The sequence below is a fragment of the Amphiprion ocellaris genome, chromosome 10 (genome assembly GCF_022539595.1).
Source record: "Amphiprion ocellaris isolate individual 3 ecotype Okinawa chromosome 10, ASM2253959v1, whole genome shotgun sequence".
In the NCBI taxonomy this organism is placed as follows: domain Eukaryota; kingdom Metazoa; phylum Chordata; class Actinopteri; family Pomacentridae; genus Amphiprion; species Amphiprion ocellaris.
In genome coordinates, this window is record NC_072775.1 from 15,894,099 (window position 1) to 15,919,709 (window position 25,611).

The 25,611-nt window shown below is 41.2% G+C and overlaps 1 protein-coding gene across 2 annotated transcripts in view; it reads right to left on the minus strand.

Annotated features, from left to right (window-relative positions):
• LOC111577313 (ephrin type-B receptor 1-B) overlaps nt 1-25,611 on the minus strand; it is a 162,829-nt gene that overhangs the window by 102,170 nt on the left and 35,048 nt on the right. For both annotated transcript variants that reach the window (XM_055014569.1, XM_055014568.1), the window contains exon 2: nt 14,359-14,423. In XM_055014569.1, coding sequence (XP_054870544.1) covers nt 14,359-14,423 — 65 coding nt within the window. The remainder of the gene's footprint in view (nt 1-14,358; nt 14,424-25,611) is intronic.

The following is a 25,611-nucleotide window of genomic DNA, read 5'->3' on the forward strand; positions in this document are numbered from 1 at the left end:
CAAAATATGACAAAAACGTCATAGTTTAGTATGTCGTCCAAAATTTGACAAAAATGTCATAGTTTAGTTTGTGGTCCAAAAATTCACAAAAACATCATAGTTTAGTATGTCGTCCAAAATGTGAAAAAAATGTCATAGTTTAGTTTATGGTCCAAAAATTCACAAAAACATCATAGTTTAGTATGTCGTCCAAAATGTGACAAAAGCGTCATAGTTTAGTATGTCGTCCAAAATGTGACAAAAACGTCATAGTTTAGTATGTCGTCCAAAATGTGACCAAAAACGTCACAGTTTAGTATGTCGTCCAAAATGTGACAAAAACGTCATAGTTTAGTATGTGGTCCAAAATGTGACAAAAACGTCATAGTTTAGTATGTCGTCCAAAATGTGACAAAAACGTCATAGTTTAGTATGTCGCCCAAAATTTTACAAAAACGTCACAGTTTGGTATGTCGTCCAAAATTTGACAAAAACGTCATAGTTTAGTATGTCGTCCAAAAAGTCACAGAAACATCATAGTTTAGTATGTGGTCTAAAATTTGACAAAAACGTCACAGTTTAGTATGTCGTCCAAAATGTGACCAAAAACGTCATAGTTTAGCATGTCGTCCAAAATGTGACAAAAACGTCAGTTTAGTATGACGTCCAAAATATGACAAAAACGTCATATTTTAGTATGTCGTCCAAAATGTGACAAAAACGTCATAGTTTAGTATGTCATCAAAAAAGTCACAAAAATATCATAGTTTAGTATGTGGTCTAAAATATGACAAAAACGTCATAGTTTAGTATGTCGTCCAAAATATGACAAAAACGTCATAGTTTAGTATGTCTTCCAAAATTTGACAAAAACGTCATAGTTTAGTATGTCGTGCAACAACTGGGCAAAAGGTGCCCGTATAGCTCAACTGGTTGAGAGAGTGATTCACAAGCAGTCTCTGTCAGAGACACCGGTTCGATTCCCGATGTTGACCGTTTGCTAAAATGTCGTAGTTTTGTATGCTGTCCAAACTTTGACAAAAACGTCATAGTTTAGTATGTTGTGCAACAACTGGGTAAGAGGTCCCCGTGTAGCTCAACTGGCTGAGAGAGTGACTCATAATCGGGACTCTGTGAGAGACACCGGTTCGATTCCCGATGATGACTGTTTACTGAAACGTCATAGTTTAGTATGTTGTCCAAAATTTGACGAAACCGTCATATTTTAGTATGTCGTCCAAAATATGACAAAAACGTCATAGTTTAGTATGTCGTCCAAAATGTGACAAAAACATCATAGTTTAGTATGTCGTCCAAAAAGTCACAAAAATATCATAGTTCAGTATGTGGTCTAAAATATGACAAAAACGTCATAGTTTATTATGTCGTCCAAAATATGACAAAAACGTCATAGTTTAGTATGTCGTCCTAAATGTGACAAAAACGTCATACTTTAGTATGTCGTCCAAAATGTGACAAAAACGTCATAGTTTAGTATGTCGTGCAACAACTGGACAAGAGGTGCCCGTATAGCTCAACTGGCTGAGAGAGTGACTCATAAACGGGACTCTGTCAGAGACACCGGTTCGATTCCCGATGATGACTGTTTACTAAAACGTCGTAGTTTAGTATGTTGTCCAAAATTTGACAAAAACGTCATAGTTTAGTATGTCGTGCAACAACTTCGCAAAAGGTGCCTGTGTAGCTCAACTGGTTGAGAGAGTGATTCATAAACGGGACTGTGAGAGAGACACCGGTTCGATTCCAGATGATGACCGTTTACTAAAACATCGTAGTTTAGTATGCCGTCCAAAATTTGACAAAACCGTCATATTTTAGTATGTCTTCCAAAATATGACAAAACCGTCATATTTTAGTATGTCTTCCAAAATATGACAAAAACGTCATAGTTTAGTATGTCGTCCAAAAAGTCACAAAAATATCATAGTTTAGTATGTGGTCTAAAATATGACAAAAACGTCATAGTTTAGTATGTCGTCCAAAATATGACAAAAACGTCATAGTTTAGTATGTCATCCAAAATATGACAAAAACGTCATAGTTTAGTATGTCGTCCAAAATATGACAAAAACGTCATAGTTTAGTATGTCTTCCAAAATTTGACAAAAACGTCATAGTTTAGTATGTCGTGCAACAACTTCGCAAAAGGTGCCCGTGTAGCTCAACTGGTTGAGAGAGTGATTCGTAAACAGGACTGTGAGAGAGACACCGGTTCGATTCCAGATGATGACCGTTTACTAAAACATCGTAGTTTAGTATGTCGTCCAAAATTTGACAAAACCGTCATATTTTAGTATGTCTTCCAAAATATGACAAAAACGTCATAGTTTAGTATGTCGTCCAAAAAGTCACAAAAATATCATAGTTTAGTATGTGGTCTAAAATATGACAAAAACGTCATAGTTTAGTATGTCGTCCAAAATATGACAAAAACGTCATAGTTTAGTATGTCGTCCAAAATATGACAAAAAGGTCATAGTTTAGTATGTCGTCCAAAATATGACAAAAACGTCATAGTTTAGTATGTCTTCCAAAATTTGACAAAAACGTCATAGTTTAGTATGTCGTGCAACAACTGCGCAAAAGGTACCCGTATAGCTCAACTGGTTGAGAGAGTGATTCACAAGCAGACTCTGTCAGAGACACCGGTTCGATTCCCGATGATGACTGTTTACTAAAACGTCGTAGTTTAGTATGTGGTCTAAAATTTGACAAAAACGTCATAGTTTAGTATGTCGTCCAAAATTTGACAAAAACGTCACAGTTTAGTATGTCGTCCTAAATGTGACAAAAACGTCATACTTTAGTATGTCGTCCAAAATGTGACAAAAACGTAATAGTTTAGTATGTCGTCCAAAATGTCAAAAAAAATTCATGGTTTGATATATCATCCAAAATGTGACAAAAACGTCATAGTTTAGTATGTCGTCCAAAATATGACAAAAACGTCATAGTTTAGTATGTCGTCCAAAATATGACAAAAAATGTCATACTTTAGTATGTCGTCCAAAATGTGACAAAAACGTCATAGTTTAGTATGTCGTCCAAAATGTGACAAAAACGTCATAGTTTAGTATGTCGTCCAAAATGTAACAAAAACGTCATAGTTTAGTATGTCGTCTAAAATGTGAAAAAAACGTCATACTTTAGTATGTCATCCAAAATATGACAAAAATGTCATAGTTTAGTATGCCGCCAAAATGTCATTAAAATGTCATAATTCAATATGTCGTCCAAAATATGATTAAAACGTCATAGTTTAGTCATTAACAAGGCCAGAATTTACAGAGGACAGTCATAAAACTACAATAAAGGTGCACAGACTACTACTACTACTACTACTAGAGACTACTACGAAATGACCACAGATGTAATATGACTACAAAGAAACATGAAAACAACTGAAAGAGAAGCAAAACGTCCAGTAACAAGTAACCTAAGTTGTTAAGTGACTTTATCATCACAGGTTGTTTAGAAGTCAGTCCTCATCTAAAAGGCAACTTAGACCAGAATAATGTCAAAACTTGAAACCTGCATTGCACAAACCAGTGATTTACTAGAAAGGAGAGGCTAATCTTTAAAAATGAATTTGTATATTTATAGATTTGAGGATTTTTCAATAAAATTCTAATTAAAACTGTATTTTTACACATCTTTGAACATGATTGGAAGGGATTCGTGCTGTTTGTTAAACCAGTGCTTTAAATTTGAGATGCATTTTTAGGATTTTTTTACTTCGCAAATGAACGCGGCACAGTTATGTGACGATCGGCATACGTTTGTCCGTCTGTCTTTCTGTGCACAAGATTACTCAAAAACGGACTAACAGATTTGAATGAAATTTTCAGAGAAGGTCAGAAATGACACAAGGACCAGGTGATTAGATTTTGGCAGTGATGCAGCTTGTAGTCTGGATTCAGGGATTTGTTAAAGATTTCTGTTTCATTGCGAGATAGCGGCACAGCGTCACTGTAACTATGACAACAAGTGAACACTACATCACATGATTGCGATCCTGCTACAAATCCACCACTGTGGACTTATCAGGACTTATCTGTTGTAAATGATACAAGGAACAACTGATTAAATTGTGGGTGTGTTTCTGAGTCCCATCAATTCCCGCGGCTCGCTACATATTTAGGTCACGCGATTCAGTATTCGTACATAACGTACACATGCATAACACACGCCTGTGCTGAGCGCAAGGTCATTATGTTTGTGGGTACATCTATATTAAATTGCCACATTCTATGTTTCCGTGATTTTTGATCATCAATAACTAATAAGAAAATGCTACATTTCTGACAATGCCATTTGGGGGAATGAAAAGCCTTGGCAGAGTACGGCGCTCTCTTAGTGCTTTGCTCATTTATTTTGACTTTGTTTTACATCATCGGTTACGGAGACAAGCCACCTTGAGAAAAAAGAACGCAAAGACACCAAATACATGGAGAGGAAGCAGTCAAGCTGGAGTGCATGTAGTGTGTAGCACTGTGCTTGCAGATTCACCACATAGCGGTTGAGATTTCATAAAGCCTTCACTGGGGTAGTTTTGCAGGGTAATAATGATAAATCATATTCAACTGAGGACAGAGTGCACGCAACTCACTTTGACTTCTTGAGGTGCAAAGTGGCATTATGTTTTAAACTACTAAAATACTGACATATAGCTCCTTCAAGTTTCACTTTAAGCCCAACCTTGGATTTGATCATTGCAGTTACAGGGGTAAGGATGTTCAGTACAGATCTTATTTGTTCCCACTCTCGGTGCTGCCAGTGTTACCTTTCAGTGATTTTTTTTCTCCCCATCTCTCTCTGACTCTTGCTATCTACATTCAATCAACCTGTCTTTCCTTCCTTTCCGCCTTTTGCTCTTTTTCATTTTCCTCACTTTACCTTCCCATCCTGTGTTCCCTTTATTCCCGTTGAGCCACTGCCTGTCTGTCTTTCAGGGTATGAATAATTGAGGTGTATTGAATCTGGTCAGCAGATGGTGAAATGGCTGCTATGGATCTATCCGTGCTCTTTAGGAATCGCTGAGTGTATGCTGACCAGTTAAGGTCCACAGGAGCTCTGCTGAAGCACAGGACACAGTGGGGGAGCTTAGCAGGCACGCCCCGAAAAGGCCTCTCCTCTATCAGCACCTGCACTTGCACACGCTCATATATCCAGGTGCAGACATACAACACTCTCAACCACTTGAATTTATGCCTGAGCACACGCAGGCCCACATGTGGAAATAGAAGCGAGAGTAAATACAAACAAACATGTCACGGTGAGATCTATTCTGTCTCCATCCCTTCTTTTGCACCTGCTATAACCTAAGGACAGGGGGATTTCCAAAATCCCCTCTTAATCTTTCTGCTTCCGTCTCGTAACCTCATGTTAAGGTGGTCCTCAAAGTTCAGTGCACTGCAGCTTTAGAAAGTACATGCAAATAGACAACGCACAAGCAAATTGAGAAAACATCTTCCCCAGTATATAACACAGAAACAGGCTGCAAATACAGGAAACACAACCAAATACATAATCATCCTAAAAATACAAGAAACACAGCCAAATACAAAACTTTACTGCAAATACAGGAAACACTATCAAATACAGAAATGTGCTGGGAATACAGAAAACACTACCCACTACAGAATTGTACTGCAAATTCAGAAAATCCCATTCCAAATCCAGAAATCAGTTGCAAATATGGGTAGCACAACAAGACAAGGAAATGCTGCAAATAGCACAGACTAGAACAAAAATGTTTCCAAGGAGCACTGAAAAGTGATGGACACGGCGGGGACACGGTGCCACGATGACTCATCTGTCAGTGATTTAGGGAAATGAGCTAACATGTAAGTGTTCTTTTGTTTGAAAATCCTAATGGCATGATTCAGATATCTGCTGTTAATATTAAACCAAGAAAGCCCAGATTGCTATCTATATAACTTACAAGTGGATACTTGTAAAAGATTGCCTACGTTATTTAAACCTTAACTCGTAAACAAATTAGGCAAAGTATGGCTAATTTTATTAGTCCTGTGCTCCCAGTTAATTGATTTTAACTGACTGCATGTTTTGGAAACAACTAACAAGGTTAAAGATTACTTGAATTGGTAAGATAATAATAGGGAAAATGCAAAAACTGGCTAAATGGTGTACTACATGTGCAGTGATATAAGCTTATTTTCATATTTGGTTATGTTTTCTGCAATTTTTCTTCACATCAGATTGGTTAAGGTATTTTTTGTGCTTGTTTGTCCGTTTGCATTCGTTTTCTCAAGTTACCACTGTACCGGCCCTTTTCCTGTCTACTGTCTCTCCCAGCATTTATCCCCCACACCCCTCTGTCTCTCTGCTCACTTGGCCAGCTCTTTATCCCTCTCCTCCCCGAGCTCCTTACCACCAAACCAACCTGCCCTGTTTCTCCACGCTTGACAGCACCCACAGCCTCTGTCAGTGCTGCCACCCGCTGACCACATAACCCCCTCCCGCCCCCCAAGGCTCTCCCCTTAAAGCCTGGACTGTGTGTGCGTGACCTCTCAGAGTCATATGAGTTAACCCAAGCCTTGCATCCACTCACACACACACAAACACACCCGCAGCTGTATGTTGCAGGGCTACAGCGTTGCCTTTTTTTTTTTTTTTTGTGGTTCCGTTCACACACAATTGATCCTTTACCCGCTCTCTCACTCCAGCCTCTTCTAATCCCTTCCTAACCCCCCGCCTTCCTGATCCCACAACCCCCTCCGGCCCCTCAAACATCACCACCACTTTTCTCTTTCCTGCTCCTCTCATCTCCCACTCTCCCCTAATCTCATCCTCCCCCTTCCAAATGAAAGCATTTTTGCATTTCTGGTTTGCCTTTTATCATGATCATTCAAGAATGATGCAGAAGAGATAAAGAAACTCTGGTTTCGGTCTCTCTCTTTATGTTGAGAATCCCTTGGTGTGAGTGTCTACTGGGCACGATTCATCTTTTTTTAAAATTGTTTTTCAGCCGACTTTACTTTTGTCTTCTGAGAACACATCCTGTTTTGGCACTGTCAAAGTCTCAAGATAAAACCGAGAGTTTAATTTAATATCACCACTTTCAATGTCAGAGACAGGTGAAAATCTAATTGAAATTGCAGAAAAAAAGATGAATCCATGAGCATATTTGCCAGAACACTATTTTATTGTTGTAAGACGTTTATGGGTTTTATATTTCACTGCATATTTCCCAGCAGTAGCATCATGCTACCTCTACACACCTCTTCTGATTCTTGTTTCCAGTGGCTTCTGCCGTTCTTTATTTCCCGTCCTTTCCTCATAAAATTCCCTCCCTGAATGTTTGTGGTACAGCACCCCAACGTGCCATCTTTCTTATTGTCTACTCTGCACAGTGTCTATGTTTACATCATAAACACAGGAAAACCAGATTACTGTGAGAAATCAAGCAGGAAATTAGATAACACTATATAACAACAACAAAAGTAGGATAGCTAAAACCCCGGCTTATTGAATTGTTCGGTAATCCGATTTCCTCCCTGCTCCTTACCATGTCGTGAATCAGTACTGACAAATTTTATTTAATAGTAAGTTACGTAGGGAATCAGCTCAGCTTTTGGACGGTTAACACAGAGAATAGGCTCTGTAGTGGAAGTACTCTCTGATCACAGCGTTACGGTTTCTGTCATGCACATGGAAAAAGTTTGAGCACTACAGTGCAAATTAAATATTTTTCTGCTACCTTTGATTTAATTGACTTTAAAACGAATAACTGTGGTATGTGGAAAAAGTTCCTGACTTCACCTTAAGATTGTAGTAGGTCATAGGGGTGTTTGACATACACTTTGGATCTTTGTCCTAAAGAATGTGCAAGCTGGAAGTGCTTTGATATCTTTAGTTTTTACCAGCTTTGTAAGTATCAGTTAGCTAAATTTTAAAATTGTCAGTCAGCTGCTTAGAGGAGCTGATGGCTGTTGGCTGTTAACTAAAGACTTGAAGAGTGTGAGAATTATCAAGCTCTGGAATTGTCATCATCTTGTCAATTTCTAAAAAAAAAAATTCTTGGCTTACAAGTTCTAATGAGTCAGCCGAGGCCTAATTAGTTAATAAGATCAAAGCCTTTACAAATAAAAAGTTTGAGCCCATTCTCATACCCAACTTATACTGCTGCCTGCTCTGGCCCCCTTGGCCACATGTTAAATGCAATGGGTAGAGATACAGCTTAGCATCATTTTTCAACATGCAGGTAGTGAACGAGCTATAAAAATGTGTGAACATCACATGTAGACACGTGTTCTCTGCTGTTGCTCCTTTTCAAGCAGCAAGAAGTTTGCCTTGTAAAACCTGTTTAATTATATAAAATGGTGTATTTTACTCCAAACCATGATCACAAAAGAATGAAAATGAGAGCAAACAGCAACTGAAAGAGCCATATAAATGACAAAATAAAACTAAAATTGATTTTTAAAAAAAACAGCAGCCAGACTGGGGAGACAAACCTCCACCTCAACCTCCCCTTCAACCTCCTTGCGAGGCTCATTTAAACTGGAAAACCTCCTTCACGTCTGCTGGAATCGAATATTGATGCAGGTTGCAATGACACCAAAGGACATCTTATGCGTATCTCTGAGACTCCAGTGGCTTTGATAAAACTGCAGTATCTGTGAATAAGTATGGGTTGAGACTTCTTCACATCCCACAATTACTGTTTAATGTATTTCTGCTTTTTTAAGGTCATGAAATATAAAGCAACACTGCATTAATATTTGACGAAGGACTCATAATTTAATGTACGTCTGCTGCAGGCTTGTATTTACTCACTCCGCAACACATTTAGAAATCTTCTCTCCACAGCAAAATACACAAAGTGTCCAAACTTTGGCACACAAGTTTACATGACCATGAAATCTTTTTTCTCCAGGATAAATCTAGTTGGACTAACAAATTTTCTTTTAATCACTTAACCTGATAAAGATAACTGGGTTTATCATGAAAATTAAGTTTCACAAACCAGCTTACTGTTGAAAGTTGAGAATAATTACATTACTTATGCATGCATGGAAATGCACTTCAGCGAGGAAACAGTGTGCGTGTATGTGTGTGTGGGTGGGTGTGTGTGTCATTGTCGCTCATGTCACATAGCTGTATGGCAAGGTCGGGGGGCATTTGCCTTTCTGGGGCTCCATATTTTATTTATCAGAGATGTAAGTGTGTGCATAAGAGAATGGCAGAGTGAGAGAGGAACAAAAAGAGAGGGCTGACACTCCAGGATGAAGAGGAGACAGAAAGAGCAGAAAACACACGAAGGAGGGTGAAGCCTGCAGTAAAAGAATACATGCAATTGAAATAACCCAACAGAAAATAAAATTTTTAAAAAACGACCTAGAGCAGGAATGGACATTATGAATGAATATTGCTTTATTGTTTTCTGCACATCTTTCTTTGCCTTCTGAGCTCTCTTTCTTCCCAGCAGACGCAAGTGTGCATTCGCATGCTGCCACTCCATTATACGTTCTCATGGCTAACCCTGATGTCCTCATGTTTACATCACTGGAACTAATGACACTGCTACTGCAATCCTTCAAAATTAACCCTTCAGCTCAACCGAACACACGAGCAGATACACAAATACTCTACTTATGTACTCCTGAAGGAGAATTTACCAAAGAAAATTAATGAGATGTATCAAACAGCACAGGGACAACACTAGTGTGTGTGCTTTTTCTCTTGTTGTGGGTGTCAGGTTCACAAAGAGAAGCAAGCTGACCACTCGGCTGCTGGCAGTATGAATCATTAATAAAATCAGTATATATATTCAGTATGAACTGTACATTCTGTATCTTTGTGTTGCAGTCTGAGTCATAAGATTGATATTTGCAGTGTTTATCTTCAGCTGTGACCTGCAGCTGCATGATACGCTCCGATGGAATAAATATGTCGAATGAATCAGATTCTTGATTAAATACCGGCGCTGCAAATTAACTGCACTATACACAAATTGGTGCACCTGCAGTTCTTAGAGGTGATGGTTACACATTTGGAATTCATTTGATATTGACTAGGTGGTCACATTACATATGTAGCCGTCACGCCACAGAGATCCATTTAAAAACTTGCTGGGTTTAGTGTAATTGTGTGACAGTGTGAGAATGCATATGAGAGTGTGTACTTTCCCACAGTCACGCTGCATCTCTCACACTCAAGGTCAAGGCAACTGCATAGCGGGCTAAGTTCTACCAGTGAGTGCTATGACTGTATTCTCCCTACAGCAGGTCTTTTCCTGCCTGAACCTTTACAACAGCAGTAGCTTAAGAAACTATGCTCAACACAGACAAGAGGCTCTGTGTGCCTGGAGGCTTGCTCAACTGAAAAGACTTTCGATGGAAATAGCGCTGTAGATGTCTCTACTCAATAGGCCTCACTGGATATTTCCTCTTCTCAGAGAAAGAGATGTGACAATGTGAAACCGATCCATACACCAACAAACAACATTTTTTTCATATCCCATTGCAAAAAAAAAAAAGTTTTTTTTTTCTCCATTGCACATTAAACAAGTGGGTTGAAATGTTGTCATGTGTTGACCCAACTGAGCCTCTGAAATAACAACAAAAAAAAAAACATTCACAGCTTGCAGGGTGAAAAGCACAAAGTGTACGATCAACATGCCTCGTCTCTAAAGAGGAACAGAAACGCTCAGAATATCAGGAATCGGTACAAAAAGTTGTGCTGCAAGGACTGTGATGGCAAAACCAAAAGGCCAGTAAATGAACCATGTTTTGTTTTGAGCCAAATTGAAATTTGTCAGGTCACAACATGATTAATTATCCTGTTGGGTCAAAAATCATTCTTGCTCACAGCAGAGCTGGTTGATGTGAGGCACTGCCCCATTCAGGTATTTAGACTCAAAAGGTCACATAAACATGTCAAACATAAATTAATTGTATCAGAAAATAATGATGAAATAAAAGTTGTAGTTGTCCTATTTTTGCCTATTTTGCATTCCAACAGTTTTGAAAAATCACTTTCAAAATGTAGGTGTGTCAACTATTGGCCAGCTGTGACCTGAGACTACACTCTAATTGGCTGCTTCAGATTTTACCTGACACAGCTCTCACTGGACACCTGGACATGGCCTGTAAACATTCCTTCGGTTAAAACAACTTCTCTCGTCCACACCTGCAATCACTTTTGTGTCCTTACCAGCCCCCACGTACAGTCCTGGACTGTGAGCAAATTCTGGCTTAGTGGCCAAACTGCATTACTACAATTTTTGAATTCATCACATGATGCACACCCACCCAAACAGCATTTTTCCACACAGATTCTTGATTCCTGCTCCTTTTCAGTAATTATAAAAGAAGCAGATAAATGGTGAATATATTTTTTAAGAGTTACAAACCCTTTAAAATGAGTTTCAAAATTTGGTTCATTTGGTCCAATAACGTTTGGCAAGTCTGGAAGAGTCATAGAATTACTTCATTTAGGTATATTAATGAGCGTGGAGCACTAATAGGAACTCAGGTAGCTCAGTCAGTGGAAGTCATGCATGACAGGGATGCTAATGTGCAATGTGTTTTGGTATCAAACCTGCCAAAACACGCAAAACATCTGGCTACCTCATGGAGGAAGCTTGAAAACTTTTCTGGAGGTTTCATCTTGTAATCCAATATCCATCTCTCCTTGATACTTCCACGGCTCTGACACTCATTCCTCTCAGCATCTTTTTAGTTCTCCTGTGGTTTCCCATTCTTTCCTTTCTCTACTTGCACCTTCTGCAGGTATCTCTGGCTCTGGAGCTGCCTGTCTCTGATCTGCGGTTACTGGCTGACCAAACTCCTCAGCGTTTATCATCAGCTGTTTCTCAATACTCATCTTGTCTCTCACTATTCCAACCAGCTGACACAGTTCGGGAGGAGGTTTCTTCTTGTTAAAATAATTTTTCCTCCCCACTGTCGCCAAGTGTTTGTGAAGGGGGAAGAGTTGGGTTTCTCTCTATAATATTGTGAAATCTTTTTTTAAAGTTATTTTTTTTGTTGCCCTTTTTGCCTTCATTATACAGGGCAGTGGAGAGAGAGAGACAGGAAATGTGTGTAGAAGAGTGGGGGAATGACAAGCAGTAAATGGCCATGGGCTGGATTCAAACCCATGACTGCTACGTCGGCGATTAAAGCCCCTGTTTATGGGTTGCCCACTCAGCCAGATGAGCTATCAGGCGCCCCATATTGTGAGATCTTGAACTCACTGTGCAAAGTGCCCTGCAATGACCTATGTGAGGACTGAGTGTTGTACAAATAAAAGTGAATGGGATTGAACTGACTAGCTGGTGTTGCAGGAGAGGCCAGTTTAAATGAAACCGATGAGTTTCAAGTGGTCAAAATGAAAGAAAATTTGGCTTCTGCTTTACAAAACTAATAGAGTTAACAATTAAGTCAAACTGAAATTCACTAATTAGTGGTACCTTTGAGGCTTTAACAGTATTGAACAAGAAAAGTACTCAGAGAGCACAGTACTCCGCCAAGGCTGCTCAGTCATTGTATGATTTCCGACGGATAAGTCAGTAGCGGTCGATTTGTAGTAGGATCGCAATCATGTCGCGATCCTACTACCGTGACACCGTGCCGCTATCTCGAAATGATACAGAAATCTGTTACAAATTTGTGGATCCAGATCTAATCACTTGGTCCTTGTGTCAATTCTGACCTTCGCTGAAAATTTCATACAAATTCGTTATTCCATTTTTGAGTAATGTTGCAAACAGACAGAACGACAGACTAAAAGACGGAAGGGCAAACGTACGCCGATCGCCACATTACTCCACTGGGTTCCTTGGCGGAGTAATTAAGCAGCAGTGGTGATGTTTCAGCAGGCCCTGCTGGCGATTTCTGATTATATCATCTGTCAAATGCCTTTTTACAGTTTCAGCCAGTGTTGTGTTCCAATATTACTGATGATTTTCAGTGCCTCACCCCAGTCCCTAAAAAAGGTTTAGCACCAGCTGCTACAGTTGAAATTAAAATCAATATAGCAATTTAAACAGACGCCATTTTTTTCGTTTTGAGTTGATCTGTAACATAATCAGTGGCCATTTAGCTTTTTAAACAAATATCCAATGTTTTGTTGTGTTTTTTCAGTGAGGGCACTATCTGGCCACTAGCTATGTATGTTACAGTTTATTCATGCTGTTCTCTCATACAGAGGCAGCGAACACCTCTTTCCCCCCCACAGCATATCGCTTGTGACAGTAAAAAAAATAGGTTTTCCTTCGTATGACAGATGGATTATTTTACTGGGTGAGGGTATCAGTATAACTTTAGTTTTTTTAAAAGAATGCTTATTTATACCGGCAATTAAACCTGTCACCATGCAAGGTTCAAGCTAAGCGATGCTGCAGACATGATGCAAAACACACACCTGCAACCAGACAAACACACAAAGCACACATTAGATTGTTCCAGACTCCAGCTTGTTTTAGTTAGCACTCCTTAGGGGAGACGAAGAAAAAAAACTGTGGAGTGCCACACTCTCCAGTGTTTAAACAGTCTAAGCTCTGTTCAGTAGCAATAAAGGCTCCCTTTACACGTGTGTAAAATGCCTCATAAAGACCCAAAGACCCAGAAAATGCAGGAAACAGTCATTGTCTATCCTGGGGAGCTCCTGTAAGATTCATATCAGTGTTGGGCTATGGAGCTTTTCATTGAATTGCTGAATTACAGCACAAAGAACAAGGTCTTAAAACACTCCTTGGGTCCATTAGTGTAATAGGGCAATAATACTTCAGATACTGTGTTTCGTTAAAAAAAAAGAAAGAAAGAAAACGGGAAGAAAAAAAAATGTAACACTGTTCCCATTATGATGACTTGGCACTTTCCTCTATTTCGACTCCTTTCATGTGTATGAGAATATCTGAAAGTTGAAAATAGTTTCCTTTAAATCTGAAAGGCCCAGAGCCTTTCCATCCTCTTAGCTCCTCCTCCCCCGTTTCATCCTAATACCTCCACTTCCCTGCATAAATGTATCATTACAGTATCATTATGTCTATGGTATCCCCCTAGCCTCCATTTACAGGGACTTAGATACTGTGTTCTGGGGCTTACGTGGACCCATTATGTTATTAAGTCATTATGAACCGGGACACAGAGAAAATAATACCCATAATGGGAGCTACATTGGCCACTACTTAAGTCTATACTCCCAGCCTGCTTTCCTGCCTATTTGTCTGTCTGCCTGTGGATCTGTCCGTGTGCTGTGTCATGTTACGCATCACCCTACCAAGCTGTGTTCCTCCAAACAGAAAGAGTTTGATATAAAACTTCAGAAAATATCTTTTTTTCCCCAAATTCAGTGTGTGTGTGTATGCGTTGGTAACTATCGACTCACCCCAGAATTAGGATATGCTGTCCAGCCCAGTTCGGCTGTGGCCACCCGAGTGTCCATCACGGTCTCTGCAGCAAAGCAAGAAGAACAAAAAAACCTGGTTAGCCTGGAAAAAGCTATTTTGAGTATCATTCCACAGAGCAGAATTGTATTCAAGCCCCAGTGATCACTTGACACCATCATCGATGAACAGAAAGGAGATGAATCCCCACAGTGTTTCATCCATCTCTGCAACACCACTGTTAAGACAAGAGACAGGAAAAAAAAGGAAAAAGATATTTTGGCACTTTGCAGGAAGGAATGTCTGAGAGTCTCTGTCATGCTGTTAAACATGGAGCTTTGTATTGTGTTCTCTCTGTGTGAGCGTGAAACTACAGTATGTATATCCTGCCTTTGTTTGTGTTCACATGCGAGCATGTATTGGCATGATATACAGTCATTTGTAGAAAAATGAGTGGATATTTTTGTATTTGTCTATCTTTGTATGAGCTTGCACATTGTTTACCCAAAGATAGTGGCTCCTGAAATAGAAAAGGACACCTCCAAGGTGACGCCACTCCACTGGTTCACTCCTAATGGGGATTTTCCCTGAAAACTACTAAGGCAGAGATGTGGTTTTTGTGTCAGCTCTTCTCAACCCACACTTAATAAATGGGGAAATATGTTGTGTTTCACTGTGATGTTATGAACAAGTCTTGAAGACGCACTTGAAACTACTTTTGGGCGCACTAACTGCAAACTAAACTGAGGCAATAAAACACTATAACCTCAGAAAGGAAAATCAAATAGAGAAGAGTTCAGAGAAAATTTGGATTTGTCTCCTTTTCTTTGGACCTCTATTACACAAGGTGCCATATCTGGCCACATATCTATGAAATATAAGAACTCAAAGATTACCCATTCTCCCTTGCTCTGTCCCCTCTTGTTAATCCTCAGTGATAGTGTAGACAAATAAGTCTGGCAGCTTACCCAAGAAGTTTGCCAGCCCAGTTTTGATTAATATCTGCCTTGCTGGCACACAGAAACCTGATATTTAGCTCAAGGAAAGAAGAAAGAAATATGGCAGTTATCACCAGCCACCGCTCTCTCCTGCCTCTCTCTCATACAGATTTATAGAGTGACGGAGTGAGTGGCATGTTGGCCTTAGCAGTGTAATGATAGATTCATAATTTCCCCTGTAACAGACAGTTTATTCTCTGCCCTAAACTGTTTATCTCACAGAGTGTGAATCAATGCATATTTCACTTTTTTTTTTGTGATGTCTCCTGCCACAACATGCCCTCAATTGTGTTTGTTGTGCCCAAACAGATGAAAAAAACTAGGAGACAGAAGGATGAATTGTATGCCTGGGTGATGATCTGTAGTAGATAAGCATGGTGTGAGGGGAATATTCAGAGGAACTGCACTTGCTGTGTCTTTGGCTTGGACGTCTTCCACTTTCACAGCAAACAGTTGGCTTGCACAACCCACATGTGTTGCTGATAAGGGAGAAATCTCACTCTGATTAAATGCAAAGATACAACGCTGGCCTCTTTCAAGATTTCAAGACGAGGTTCCAGCTCTCAGTAGCCTCCCTTTTACCTACTCCTCCAGAAGAAGCATGCATACCCACAGCTGGTGCTTATTTGGAGTTGCACTGAACTTGCAGTGATTTTATGTTTTTTTTTTTTTTTAAATCATTCCAAATGATGGATTGCTCAAAACCAGTCATCTGCAGTTCAAGTGGTCTTGGTTAAAAACAACAACAACAACAACAAAACAAGTACACTGAGGTAAGGATGAGTGACAAGCCACCGGCACGAAGGAGAAAGGCCTTTCATTCTCAATCTCCACTTACTGCGAGAAACTGTCCTCAGACATGAAACCAATTAGCCTAGGTAATTCAGCTGCGCACAAAAAGCACTCGCACATATGCATGTTAAGACACACGCAGATGGACACACATGCTGCACATGCACGTGCGGCAGCCAACTCCGAGAGCAATTTTCTGTGTATACCTACAGTGACAGTCTTGTTCACACCCGGCTTCCATCAGAGTATTTCAATTTCCCTAAGATCAGCCTTGCCTTGTCTGGTTTCCACAGCCAGCCAGCCAGCCAGCCAGCCAGCCAGCCAGCCAGCCAGCCAGCTCCAGCCTGCCTGCCTGCTTGTACGACTTGCCTGTCAGCTGGGGAGATAGGAGCATGAAACAGCCCTCAGCGCCAGCCAGCATTGTGGCGACTGCCAAACCTTTCTCAAGGGAAATCACAGAAGCTTTAGTCAAATCACACAGGCACTTGGTAGGCCATTTTCTATTTCCTTTTAAAAGGAGAGGAGGGGGTAGAAGGAGGCGCAAGGCAGTGAGGATAGGAGACGAAAAAGGTCAAAGGCCAACGGGAGAGTTGGATGAGCCGTCTCATGTGACCTACAGTCTGCCATTAGTGGAATATCAAAGTAGCAGTTGAGCAAATGGAGTATGCTAAGAGGTGATTAGCAACAGGGTGGGGCTCGCACAGCCGTCATGCTGTGGCTCACACACCTGTCCACTGGCACTGGGGATTTGGAAAGTGTCCCTTGTGTATGTGGATGTGTGTGAGTTTTAAATGAGCTGTTATGTGAGCCATTCATCCATTAAATCATAAGTGGATTTGAAGAGTTTCATTTGAAAATGAGCTACCCACATTAATTAGAAAAGCTGGCCCTTTTAAAATTACAAGAGGAACATTTAGTCTATTGCTAAAATTATAAGTTATCTTATGACCTAAGCCTACAAAATAATTAGGCCTCAGCATATGCATTTTTTTTTTCTTTAAAATTAAAACAAAAGATAACCAAATGGCTGCTGGTTGTTTTTTCTGAAAGATCATCTTTCAGATAAAGATGCACATTTTGGGATCAAAGACTTCCCTGGTAAGTGGATATTTTTTTCACAGATTCAGGCACACAATATTTTACTTGAACAAAAAATGAGATTGTAGCTGTGAAATTTGCATTTAAAGGAGTTGGGATGCTGTTTTTCTTATTTATTTTATCAGTCCTCACTGTCTGTGTTCCAGTGTAATGCTGGAATACTCCTCAGCTTAGGTCATAAAACTATTGGAAAAACATGAGTCCTCCTAACAGATTTTATTACACTGTCTCATGTTTAATTTTTACTCAGTCATTTGGAAGACAAGGCAAGACAAGAGATAGTTGTAGTCCCTGGTGTTTGGAGGGTAGCCCAAGACTGTTTTCTCCTGCATTCATATTCTGCCATGTCAGCTCCACCTGCAAGCTCCAATAAATTAAACACAGGCAGGTTCACTAGCAGTTCAGTCTGTGGGAAAATTATTAACATGGAGAGCCTAATGTTGACTACATAACCACAGCTCATAAATCTATTGGAAAACAATAGCTTGTAGGTGTCAGTGTAGACGGTCTTTAAATTAATTCAAAGAGCTGCAGGGCTGGAGGACGTATTTTGACTACATCACAGAGTATTAGTTACTCTAAATCACACAACAAATGTGGGCTGGTTCGTTGTAAAAGTCTCATTCAAGTCCATACAAAACTCAGGAGTCACAAGCCAAGCCTCAGACAAGGGCCTACAGTTTCCAATCCCAGAAAGCACAGCTCCTTCTTATTAGCAGCAAGTGATAGATCAATACCAAATGGTAGGCTGTTTCCACAGATAGGGACGGGGGGATGGAGAGAGGGAGGGAGAGAAATGAAAGCGTGAGAGAGACTGCATTAAACATTGATGGGGCCTCGCGTTAGAGATCGATAAGGCAGCTCTCTTCGCACAATTACACGTCAGCAAGCAGTTGCATGATGCATCACATAGACACGCATGATTACATATTACTAGCGCTACGCCAACAAACATCGAGAGAAAAGGGAGGTCAGTGACGAAAGAACGGCAGCAATAGATTGCCTAATCTCTCCACCCTCTTTAAGCCTTTATGTATGACTTCAGTTCTAGAGTTTGTAAGTCAGAATGGCAACATGTCTGTGTAATTCCCTCCTTTGTGGCCGCATCCGTATGATTGTACGGCTGCTGGTCGATAAAACATGTGCTGAAGGCACCTCTCTGAAGCTTTCTGGCTCCTCGGTCAATACAGTAGACAATTCTCCATGGATTTCCATCCCTTCCCCATCTTTTGCATTCATCTATCCTTTAGCCCCCCATCTTCCTCCTCCTCTACATCCTCCTGTTCAAGGATGTTGGTACACTTTGTAATTCAATGAGACAATCATGTCCAGATGCTGAATTCTAGGCTGTGAGGGGCCTTTGTGATTTTTAGCAGCAAACTGAAAGAAGATCTGAGGTCGTTGAAAGACATAATTTAAGTGGTTTATCTTTTCTTGGGGATGGATTCAAGATGGTAGGATAAAGAAGGGAAGCTTGAAAAGAAAAAAGAAAAAGAAAGACAGACAGGGAGAAAGACGGAGATGAAAAACCAAGAAGAGAAATCAGCGGGACTGAAATGAGCGCTTAACAATGATGAAACCCCATGGTAGCCTGCTGAGCCCGGCATCTTAATACGGGGCTGAAAACAAAGTGACAAACAAACAAGAGTGAACAATGCAGCATTTCCCAAACTAATCAGCCGTCCACTCGGGGGATTTATGAATATAAAAGGAACATTTTTGACAGAGTGGAGCATTTTTCTGAACACATCTCGTGGAAGTTTCTCACACAGACAGACACCGTTCACCCGCTGCATCCTGGGAAATCTCACAGAAGAGATTGTGTACTGGATTGGACAGAAGGACCCCATCAAGTCAAGAATGGTTGAGACCGTTTAGCTGATTTGAAAACTGTGACTGTGTTTGTGGCACGGCACTGCTTTGGGGAAATAAGAATATAAAAGAGACAATATCTGATTGAGTCACCATGTTCTACAGAGAAGACAATCCTTTCGAACACAGATGTGAGACTTTTCTAATCTGCGCCGCACGAAAGCTGTGTCAGTCATACTGAAGGGTTTTTGCTTTAAATAGAAGATACAAAACAGTCTACAGAAATACATCAAAAGAAATATGTTACTTCTATGTCTCCCTGAAGACAGAAATGACAATGTGCCTGATTTGAAAATTGAACAGAAAATAATCTGCCATCCTCTGAGACATTAGCGCAGACTGATGGGATACACAAGTCCTGCATTGCTGAGCCACAGACAGGATTAAATGAGCAGTCTCACAAATTACACACACACGTGGATGTATTAACAGTGTTCTCAACTAGCAGTGACTCGCCCTGACTGAGGGAAAATAACATTTTCGGCATGAAAGAAGACCAGGTCAGTATCAGAGACAAAAGAGAAAGCAAAAAAGAGATGAGAAAAGATACGGAGCAACAGAAGGCAAAATGAGATCAGCAGCAGATGTTTGGACGAATGCCTCGTAAGATAGGGAAATTAATAAACATACAGGATCTGCAGAACCTAATGAAATTATCCTATCATCATAGCAAGGTGACATTCTCTTGGCCTCGCACATCTGGGCTGGCACATCGCGTACAATTTAAGATTCAACCTTGCGGCACTTGGTGAGCCGCCACATTCTCTTTCCCCACTATTACCGGTTTATAATAGAGTTGTTGTGGAAGGGAAGCAGGAAAACACAACAGCCCCCCCGAGGCGGGGTTGGCAAACACAGACAGGTACACGGTCAGTGCACACCCAGAGGCTACAGCGACAACACCGAACACCGGAGACTCGTGCATCTAATCATATCTTAGTGGCCAGTCAGTCTTTCAGCTACTGGCGTGATGCAGAAACAGCACATCTACATGCCTTCACTTCACAACTTCACACCTTTCCCTCCATCCTTCTCCCTCTTTTTCTTTTGCTCTTCTTCTCCTTCTTCTTCTTCCAATCTCTCCTCTTCCAAGCCTTGGTCAGGGGAGAGAGGTTACGCACATCATTTGCATTCATTAACATTACATTAGCAGACAGAGTGATCTTTAGAAACCAGGCTGCCGGAGAGTGTCATCTTTAATTCATCATAACCCCACCACCCGCCCACCCACCCACCCTTCCGCTTTCTCTTTACCTCCACCTTCTTGTCCCTCTTTTTTCCTTTCCATCCACTCCTCTCTTCTTTCCCCTCATTCCCCTCATTCCTTAATCCCAGTGCATCCTTTCTCCTCCTCTTCCCTGCGTGTTTCTTTACTCTCCATTTACCACCGCCTTTCATCTTCTCTACTTTCCCCTTATCTCTTTTTTAGCCTTCTCACTTGCATTCATTCCTCTTATCCTTCTTTCTTTCTGTCTCCTGTTAATGACAGGCTACAGAGGGGTTTGATTTCTCTTCCTGCACGAGATTTTGCAAGATAGGAAGGAGGAGGGACACGCCCAAAAAAACACACAGAAGTCAGCCTTCTTACAACACGATATAGTACAGGGAGACAAGACTGAGCAGAGGCTCTCCAGGCTTTACACAAAGCTCTCCAACGTGGCTTTTGACGTGTGCACATTACTAAAAAACTTCCAGTCAATGTTTAAGCACACAAAAAAGGCATTACAGCTTCAAAAACGTCCTATCTTTTCTATAGCTATGCATCAATCGGAGCCACGAGTAAGAAATATGTAGAGAAATTTACGTATGTATATGCATTCACAGAGTGAGGGCTTGTATATGTAAATATCTGCATGTGCAGGTTTCTGAGCCTTGCCTTTGAGTGGAAAGCATAATTGCGCCTATAATCCTGCACATGCACAGAAAACCTGTGCCCTTCGATTCTAACCATTACCAGAGACAGATGATAAGAACCTTACCAAGAGTTAGTCTCATCCTATGGGTCAGTAAAGCCTAATAACCTAATTATTCATAAGTGCAAAGGACTTCCAGTGATTCCTCCTCCTCAGCAAGGCAGTAAGGACCAGACATGGGTAAATAGCTAAACCACATCATGAGGGGGCTGCAGCGAGAGTGCTGAACACAGATCACTGTAAGCTGGGAAAATATTTCAGTATATCTAAAGCATGAATTATTGATATTAACATTTCAAGGAAAAGGTTAAATTTTATCAATGTAATGTGGCAAAACACAGTGTTCAGCAATCTCAGAGACGGATATGCCATTTAAAAGTTCTTTTTTTCCCCCACTCTGGTCGTGACGCACACAGTAGAAATACGATCTCTATTCACCAAGATTTGTTGGGCAGCAATGACACCAGCGTGGGATTTCTACATTTACTTTAGCAGACCAAAAAGCAGCATGTTTTGTTGATGTCCGCCACTCCTCTATGGTCTACGGTGAAAATAATGATTCATACATGACTCATATATGGACACAAGCACATGGCTTACATTTCTGTTGCTCTACCGCTAATTCTATAACGCACTAAATAAAATAACTTGTAGAACTGTTCAGAGTATTGTGCAAAGTGTATTTTTCAGGATTAAAAATGTTAATGACCATTGAGAGTAAATTTTAATTCCTCTGTGTGTATGCATCATTTTGCCATGCAAGGTCAACGCTTGCATACAAACCTACTGGGTTACCAAACACACAGTACAGAGAAACTTAAACCATTTTATATCTCACAGTAATGAGCCCAGGATCTGCTCAGGTTTGCTGTAGCAGCAGACCAGCAGCAGTGACCAAGCAATAATCCAGATGGAAGCAGCAGTAACCTCCCACAATCATCACAATACTCATTACTGCTGATATTACCTCAGCCAGCCTGCCTGCTTTTAAGAAACCTGGCAATTTGCTGCAGTAAAATGAGGTAATTACAACTCTTATCAGGCTCCTCACCTCACAAAACAGCATTTAGAGAGAGGGAGACTACTCCCCAATGGTTCACTGGCTGTGGAACAAGGCTTTGGCTGGCTTCCCAATCACTCAGCCCCACCCACTCACTGTCATTTATTCTATTTGCTGCCCCTACTCCTACCACTCCCCTTTGTTTCCAATAAAAGCATTTAAAAGCAGAAATTTGATCACTTTAAGCACACAGCTAGAAGAATCCCCAAATTAATAGTATTGAATGGCTGACGTGAACCACGAAGGCCCGAGGAGTATAACTTTACAGAACAACAACGGTGCCAGGAAATGCTGTCCTGCTTCCAAAAAGCAGGACAGGAAAATCACCCTCTGAGAACCAAACTCTGTGTTTATGTTGGAGAGCCAGCGGGGAGAGAATGGCAATGTAATCTAACCTTTTCCCATAAGGAGAATGGGTTTACATTGAAAGTCTCCACTATGGTCTTGACATTTCTAAACTTCACATATGAAAGTTAGAAGTTAGCCCTGACTTGCTATCCTATCATCACTCCCGCTGCCTAGAGACACCATGAATAGACTGGTGGAGAAGTACTATGTCCAGGTCACACTGGGATTGCGTGAGGCTGACATTTAGCAGTACTGTATAAGCTATAGCTAATGGGCAATCCAGAGTGAGTAAAAGCATCTTTGTTTTTCAAGCAGACCAGGAAGTGCTGAGTGAACAGAATGATATCACTCAACTCAACCTCCCACTGCAGTCCTTCACTCTAATTAAGATAGCAAGGATTGCCATTAGCAAGGTCCTGTGTGTGTGGAACTGTGCACATTCTGCTGGGAAGTGAGGGAAGAATCACAAATTTAAGTTGAAAATGGAGAGCAATAAGAGAATTAACAGAAATGCATCTCAAGTATGCACACAGTTGGAAGTGTCTCCGATGACATCTCAGTGTGACTCGCCCAGTTGCATTTTACAGCAACACAAGGGGTTTTGAGGGCAAATAAATTAATAGAACCAACTGTCCTTTTCTGTCACACTGTGACACACTTGAACTGCGATAACCATCCCGTAATATGCGGAACCAATATGGAGGGCAGGGGGAAACTGAGAGATGCAGAGATAAAGAAAAAGAGAAAGTGGATGGCAAGAAATGAGTGAGACAGAGTGAGAGGAAGAAGGGAGACGGGCGCAGTTCTTATGAAGAGAGATACAGAGTCAGATATGGAAGAAGTAATCGGAGAGAGACAGCGACGGGGAGCGCATCGTGTGGCAGCACCCTGTGTTATCTTATCCAGGAATGGATCTAACCTTAGCTGAACACAGGAGTTGCATCATTTCTTGGAAACCGCCCTGTTTCTGCCCTGTAGCCTGAATGTACAAAGATGCTCTGTTCCTCTGTGACACTTGCAATATTGATGTACACTACAACACAGGAACTGCTTAATGTTAACATGGATATAAACATATAAAATGAAAGGTAAAAAGGGATGAAAGAAAGGCACACTCGCACATCCATGTACCAATGTATACGCACCCACAACATCACAACAGAGCTCGGCTGCTCCTCCCATCACCTACACCCCCAAAGTCTGACTCAAAACCTTTGGATGGCATCAGTTATAGCAAAATGACACCTTGCCTCCAACAAGAAAATACAAATAAATACACTCAGACAGAAAAATTAATACAGTTTGCCCTTTAATCCCCATAACACCAGCTTATTCGTACTGGTCTCTACCCAAGAATAAGGCAATGTACTACTGAAAAGTAATAAGTTTGTGTTCACGGGGGGGAGAGAGGCAAACAGCGTCTAGCTATATCCAATCTCGCTAAATGCTGTTGTTAACCATGTTTGGATGCACCGCAAAATTGACTCTTGCCTCCTGAATAATTCCCCCATTGGCAGAACCAGACGTGGGAGCATCGGAGAGAGTCGGAGATGGAACCTTGAGGGCTTGATGCCGTGCTCTCCCCCTGTCTCATCAGTGGCAGTAAAAGGGCGACCTTCAACCACCTTGAACCCACTGGAGCTGAATTTCAATAAAAGTCAAATTATCACCCGTGCCCATGGGGCTCGGGAAAAGCACTAAGCCTGAATTGACTGTGCGTATAAGACGATTTAACAGTCATATGGAGGTGTGAGTGAGTCAATCATATGACACACTTCTTTTTCTCACCGAGGAGTCTCGGCGGTAAGCGGCGGTTACTGTACCCTGTCGGGAGAGGATGCCACCGGGATGGATCACTGATTGTTTTTCCGTGAGAGCGAGCGTGCGTGTGTTCATGTGTGGCGTTTAAATGCGTGCCAAAGCACATATGCCAACATGCGATTGGGAAAGTGTTATTCAATTTAGCTGTGTTCTCCCTTGACCGATGTAGTGAGATCCCAGGTAATTGATGCCTTAGTTTGGTATTTCCCAGCCGTGTGCTCTCCACCATGGGGACAGTGCTGGCTAAGTCAGTGTGAATGAGAGAAAACGCGTGGTGTGATCTCACTCCCTCAACTGCGAGTGAGGTGTTCTGTAGGGATCTTGTTAGTGCAACAACACACATACATAAGCAGCAGATACAACCCAAGAGTGGGGCTACACCACTGGTGATGGTGACCACAGACACTCGCAGGCTGAGATCCTTTCTCGTTCTCCCCTTTTCTTGCTATGTATCTCCATGAAAACGGCACTGGCCTCTCCAGTGCCTCCAAGCAAACGCAATGCTTTCCATTAAAAGCAAACACTAAATCTACCTTCTTGCAGCATATGCTCACACGCCTGGGGAAGTCTATATATTTTTGGAGATGGGCTTTGTTTTTCCTCCAGGGGCTTAGCTGGAGTCTGGATTCAGCAATGGGGGAATAAGAGATAGAAATAGTCCTGAGGCTAAAAGAAAAACTTTCAGCGGAGGATCTTGACCTTATAGCACAAGTCTGACAGAGGCGAGTGAGATTCTCCAATGAGAATCTAAAACAAGAGAGAAGGAGGGAAAGAAGGAGGAAAAGAGAGATAATTTTTACCCACAAGTGAGAGTGACCTTTTTGACTATATTTGTCTGGAGATCTCTCACACTGCAGTAGAAAACCAGTGCATGCCCTCGCTTGCTGCTTTTCTTCAAAGTTGGGAAGGGACCGTAAAAAGAGGCTTATTCTTTTGGCTCCCAGAGGGAATTTTCGTTTGATGTTCCTCCATTTGATGCTACCATTTTTATGTCCACCATCAACCTGCCCATTCTTTCCTTCTGTTTCCCTTTTCAATCAGTTCTTCATTCTCTTCATCCCGCTCGTCTTTTCTCGAAACAATCTGAATGCTGAGCCACAGCTTGGTGAAACACTGAGCTCTTCTGGGAGAGCAAATGCCATTTCGTTCACATTACATGTAGTCTGTTTTGCCACAGGGAAGGTGTGGGTAATTTTGATCTCGTAATGCACAAACACACACACACACACACACACACACACACAAATACATGCACATAATGACCTCATCTCATTTGGCATCCAGGACGCCGAGATGTTTGAGCTTTGGCCCAAAACGCAGCCCCCAAATGTCACAGCTGTCCACTGACACTAG